This window comes from Macroventuria anomochaeta (genome assembly GCF_010093625.1).
Source record: "Macroventuria anomochaeta strain CBS 525.71 unplaced genomic scaffold BU25scaffold_40, whole genome shotgun sequence".
Classification (NCBI taxonomy): domain Eukaryota; kingdom Fungi; phylum Ascomycota; class Dothideomycetes; order Pleosporales; family Didymellaceae; genus Macroventuria; species Macroventuria anomochaeta.
In genome coordinates this window covers 3,723-9,146 of record NW_022985401.1, presented here as the reverse complement: position 1 = coordinate 9,146, position 5,424 = coordinate 3,723, and the positions used below count along the sequence as shown (strand labels likewise).

Below are 5,424 nucleotides of genomic sequence, written 5' to 3'. Positions count from 1 at the left end.
GTCAATCACTAGGCTGCTATGTGGAGACTACAACAATGGGACTCCTCTTCCAGATGTCCTGAGCAATCCTTGTTTCAAGAGGGCAGAAGGCTTAGTAGATGGCATTGATTGTCAAAGTGCCTTTGAGGGCACAAGTCCTATAGCCCTACCTGAAGATACTGGGACACGCAATGAGAAGCTGCCACTAAGCCTCTGCATGTCTAAGCACTATCAAAGCAGCACCATAGCCTGTGCTCCTAAGACAACATTTGACATTGATAGTCTCTGCTGCTTTCCTAGCAGCCTTGGCTTTGCTCGTCAAGGCATTTACTGGCTACCAAATGCAAGCACTGCCCTCAATCTGAGGCACGACATCCACTTCAGGCTTAGGGTCCTGACCTATAAGCACAAGGGGGAGCTGTGCTATACAACTCAGCCACTTCATAAGATCCCACATTACTGTTTTGGAACAGTCATTGGCATAGAGTCAGTTCAGATCTACATCTTCTTTCCAGAGTTACATCTTGGAAGTGGTAATGAGCATAGTACTTTCCTTAGCAATGAAGACTTCAAGCTTTGGTATGACTCTGTGCTTATGCCAGCTATCCAGAAAAGTATAGCAGATTCCAATGTTCTGCAGCACTACCCTGTGTCTGCTGAGGTTGTTCGTCTAGATGCCACTGTGCTGTCAGCTGAGAGTTATGCAAAGAAGAGCTCCTCAAGAGAACAGCTTCTCAAGTATGCTCTACAGCCACAACATCTCCACCAGATCTGGACCTGTATTCAAGACAGCATTGCTTGCAATCCCTTGTTTAGTCGCTTTAGAGGTGCTGCACTCTTTGCACACTCTAAAAACACTAAGCTAGAGTACATGGCTGAAGACTTAAGCACTGCTTTCCACAAGTGGCAGGACTCCTGGTCTAGAGTCACAGATCAACAGTTCTGCAGTAAGGAGTCTACCTTTGTTGATCTTGGTAAGCAAGTCACCTCAGAGGATAGCAATCTTCCAAACAACACTACACCTAGCTTGCATAATGCAGAGGTGTTTCTCTGGAGGAAGTGCTGCTTGGATGCCTACTACAAGTCCCGAGTTGTTCTGCTTGCAGACAAAAAACCAGCCAGAGGCAATCCTCATCGTACTGTGTATCCCTTTGCTACAACAAGAGACAGTACTAACCAGACCCTCTTTGCTTCACCAAGTGGAAAAGAACGTGCAGATGGCCTAGTCTACTCTCAGTTCTATGGATTGATTAAGACACCATTTGATACCTCAAAGGCCTATATCTTTCAACAAGATGCATTAGAAAACCTTGCACTAGACCCTGGCTATATTCACTCTCTTCAACAGGAAGGTGGAGGGATTACATTCTCCAAGGCAGTCTGTGAAAAGGCCTATCTCCACATGAAGCAGCGAGCACATGTCAATCTCAGGGACAACCTACAGAGGTCATATGGGATCAGAGAAGAGCATCGGATTTCTCTAACTATGATGGAAGAGATTGAGAGCCAGTGGACCCAACAGGACCTCTACAGTATCTCTGAGGACAGCCCAAGTGCTCCACTCCCATACTACATTGTCCCAACCCAGGAGCTTCTTGGATTCCTCCGTGCCCAGATCAACAAATACTGCTTCTTGTTTGAGCATACCAGAGCCAATACCTTTGGAGCAGTTTCACTAGCTGAACAAGCAGTTATGATAGTAGCTCTTCGAGCACTTCGATTTTGCTATGGAAGCAACATACTATCAGCAGAGTCACTGCTATACATAGACCGCTGGGAGAACAGTAAACAGAAGCTTGTGGTAGTAGAAGGCTTTGGCATGCAGCAGACAATAGAGCAGTGTGGATTAGGCTGGTTCCTGCCCAAGTTTAACTGGGCTACTCTAAGGATCAAACCACCCCATGGGGAGAACTTGCTAAATGGCTGCCTGCTTATGCATACTGAGTACAAGAAGAGATGGCAGGCAGTAAAGGATCTTCAGAACATCTATGTCCGTTTCAACCAAGCAGAAAGGTGGTTCCAAGAGCACAACATTGGCAAAAACCCAGGGCTACTTCGAAAGTGGCTAGAGTATCTCTATGCTCTGAATCTAGAGCAGTTTGATGCCGATGTGTGGAAGGCTATGTTGAAAGCCCATAAGCAAACACAGCAACTTTCTCCTCAAGCACTTGAGCAAAGAGGAAAAATGGCATATTGCTTTGATGGAATGAAAGGTTTTTTCCTTAACAATGGTGTTGTTAGTCCACCTCACATTGTTACAGGGAACAAAGGAGCTTTCAAAGGAGTAGAAGATCTACTCAACTTTCTCTTCTTAGAGGATGAAAGGAAGAGACTAGGCTGGGGGTGGAAACCATTTCGCCAGATCTTACAGAGAACCTTGGATCTTCTAGAAAAAGAGCTAGGTTATCAAAGATCTCAGCTATGGCTAGATCAGTTTCTACACTTGGTCCGCCTGACCCACTGGATCTTACCTTATCCATCAGACCGTGCGCTCATTGAATCAACAAAGACCAGCCAGGAAAAGGGGCTATCTCGAAAGCTTATGTGGTTTTCTGCAATCTTTAACCATCCTACACTGGCTGTACAACAGCCTGAAGAGGACAACCCTAGGACACTTCATGTCTTGTTGTACAAAGCACACCGCAGCACTGGCAGATATGGTAGCATGAACACACCCTGGGATGCTTTTCAACTTATTAAAGCTTATGGCAAGCATGGGATCAAGATGCTTGGTGAAGATGAGTCTAAAGAGTATTGGAGCAGTGGAAGGAGGAGTATTGGCTCACAAGGATGGGCACCAGTATGGGAGCAAGGGAAGCCACCTTTACTTAAAATGCAGGAAAGGATCAGAGGCATGAGCCTTGATGAGCTTGAGGCTATGATGGTTGAGTTTGTGCAAGAGCAGAGTAATCAGGAAAAGGTTATTATTGGCCCAGGAGCTGTATACTCTATTACTGGTACCAGGGCTGCACATGATGCCACTTCTCAAAGCCATAGTGGCAATAGCAGAGTAAACAGCAACCAGGAAAGAGAAGATGGCAGTGCATACCTGCCATCTGAACAAAGCACTTGATAGAGACAAACACAACTACAAGCTGATTTGCAAGGATTCCTTTACATGTTTTATGCACTTTTGACACATTGATACCTTTGTATAATTGGTTTTGTAGCTACATATAATAGCCCTTATGTCTAGCAGCTTGTTACAAAATAAGTCCATATATAGAGTGGACATGTACAATTTTAACCCTTATATTTATACATATTGCAAATCTCACAAAGTTACCTTGTACTAAACAAACTAGATGTAGCAAGACAGAATTTAGATAGTATTTCTTATAGGATCAAATCAAGCATAGATGTAATGTTGACTTCAGTGTCTTTGGGACTATCTACCAAATCAAATGCTATGCTAATGATATAGATATTGGTAAGACTAAAACTGAACATGTTAGCTAGCAAAGCAGGCAAAGAGGTAGGACTTTTGTCAAACAGGTCTAGGATAGGTAGGAACTGTCAAAGCAAGGCAATGTAGATATTGATAGCCCAAGAAAGGTGAACAGTGGAAGACTCTATAGGGTTAGGCCTAGATGAGTTAGTCAAAGACAAAGCAAGGATAGAAATATAGGACGGTAACTTGTCTTGTTAGGTTAAGGATGAGTTATTTGTATCTTGGGTAGTAAAGAAATGAATAGAAAGGACCTAATCAGAGGACCTTGCAAGAATAAGTGATTTCAAAGCTTTTGCAGCACATAGCTCAAGGTATAGAATGTAGTGTATCAAAATCTCTGTACAACTAGATGACAGGATAGCAAGCAATAGGGATCTAAGGAAGACCAAAGGGCAGCATGAAGTCAGTGTGGGCTATAGTGATACATAAAAAGACAGAAAAAAAGAGAGATAGAACACAAGTAATATGACAATAGCTGTCATGTGCTCTACACTAACCCTACATACAGGCTAAGATACTTATACTACACAATTGTTATCCCTTATGATTTATTGGCTGAAAGAGCTCAAACAAGCTCAGCTGGTGAAGCTGTTTGTGTGGTACAGTAGCAGAATGGTTTGATGTTGCATTCCTGTCATGTTGGGCTTCTTCCTCTTCCTCTTCCCCAGTGTCTTCTTCATGTCCTTCTTCATTGTTTTGTATCTCAACACTAGAGAGTACTGCCTGCATAGACCTTGCTTCAATAATAAGCAGCTCTTGCTGGGTGATAGGTCCACCTGCAAGAGCAGCAGGGCCAAGCCATGTATCAAGTTCATGGCTTACAGCTACTGCAATAGGGTTCACTTTCTCTACTGCCTTGAGCCACAGTTCCCATTCTGGCACACGCAATGTCTGTTCTACCCAAGTAGAAGTAACTTGATCATGTGGCATAAGGCAAAGAATGCTCCAGCCCAGCTGCTCTGCTGCTGTCAGATAACGCTTTGCTCGCTTCAGACGCCCGTTGAACACAGTCCAACTAACCCCTGGCACCTCAGCAAATAGTGCCTGCTTGGCCTCAGACAGAATTTTGCCCTTTCCTGCTCTTCTATGACCAGAAGCTGAGCTTGGCTCTTCACATTTCAGCTGTGCAACCTTGTGTTGGTATAGTTGAGCCAAATAAGCCATAGCCCATTGGTACTGAACATAAACAGCACCAAGCTGTGTTTCACAGCCTGTTACAACCTCCCATATGTAACTAAACTGAGCAATAGGACGAGGCTGCATACTATAGGAGGCTTGGCTGTTATGTGTCTGCTTTGGAGGAAGAGTTACAAGCATAGAGCCAGGAGCAGATGCAGAGACCAAGGAATTGCTGGACCCAAAAGTATTTGGAATAGGACTGCCCCTTGTACGCCACTGCTGAAGGAAGTAGTAGGCATGAGACTGTGATGTGTTGTTCCCAAGAGAAAGTGCCTTTTCCACCATGGCAGCAGCTGTTGCATAAGGAGTTTTGGCTGTATCGAAGAAGGTGGATTGCTTTACTGGCTGCTTAATAATCCAGGCAATTGTTGGGCTGGATTTTAGCGATATGAGCCCATAAGCTGTTTGTTCTGCTCTTGGTGCCTGTGGACTTGGCTCAACTAAGCCAAGAGATTGCTTGTGCTGAGCCTCTCTTGCCTTGAGATTGTTGTGGTGTCTTTGCTCAGACTGATGATTCCGGTGGGTTACAGTGGGAACAAGAGCAGTAGGATCTGCCAGGGTTTCCTCTTCCTCAGTGCCAACTTGGACAGCCCTGCCCTTCCCCTTTGCAGCACGCCTCTTTACTACTACCTCCTCATCCTCTTCTTGATTGCTGTCTTCTTCCTCTTCTTGATTGCCCTCTTCCTCTTCTTGATTGCCCTCTTCCTCTTCTTGATTGCCCTCTTCCTCTACTTGATTGCTCTCTTCTTCCTCTTGATTGCCCTCTTCTTCCTCTTCATTGCCTTCTTCCTCTTCTTCATTGCTCTCTTCCTCTT

At 44.6% G+C, this 5,424-nt stretch overlaps 3 protein-coding genes across 3 annotated transcripts; 1 reads left to right on the top strand and 2 right to left on the bottom strand.

Annotated features, from left to right (window-relative positions):
• Positions 1 to 574: 574 nt before the first annotated feature.
• On the top strand, positions 575 to 3,052 carry BU25DRAFT_451613 (uncharacterized protein; the record flags this gene model as incomplete). Its single annotated transcript, XM_033709764.1, has 3 exons — positions 575 to 717; positions 796 to 953; positions 1,020 to 3,052. The coding sequence occupies 3 exons, from the start codon at positions 575 to 577 to the stop codon at positions 3,050 to 3,052; spliced, it is 2,334 nt and encodes a 777-aa protein (XP_033557126.1).
• Positions 3,053 to 4,123: 1,071 nt separating this feature from the next.
• BU25DRAFT_314880 (uncharacterized protein) lies at positions 4,124 to 4,408 on the bottom strand (the record flags this gene model as incomplete). The annotated part of the gene is made up of 1 exon (XM_033702183.1): positions 4,124 to 4,408. A coding segment is annotated over one exon (285 nt), but the record flags the coding sequence as incomplete, so codon positions are not given.
• Positions 4,409 to 4,801: 393 nt separating this feature from the next.
• On the bottom strand, positions 4,802 to 4,957 carry BU25DRAFT_308039 (uncharacterized protein; the record flags this gene model as incomplete). Its single annotated transcript, XM_033702088.1, has 1 exon — positions 4,802 to 4,957. A coding segment is annotated over one exon (156 nt), but the record flags the coding sequence as incomplete, so codon positions are not given.
• Positions 4,958 to 5,424: the final 467 nt, after the last annotated feature.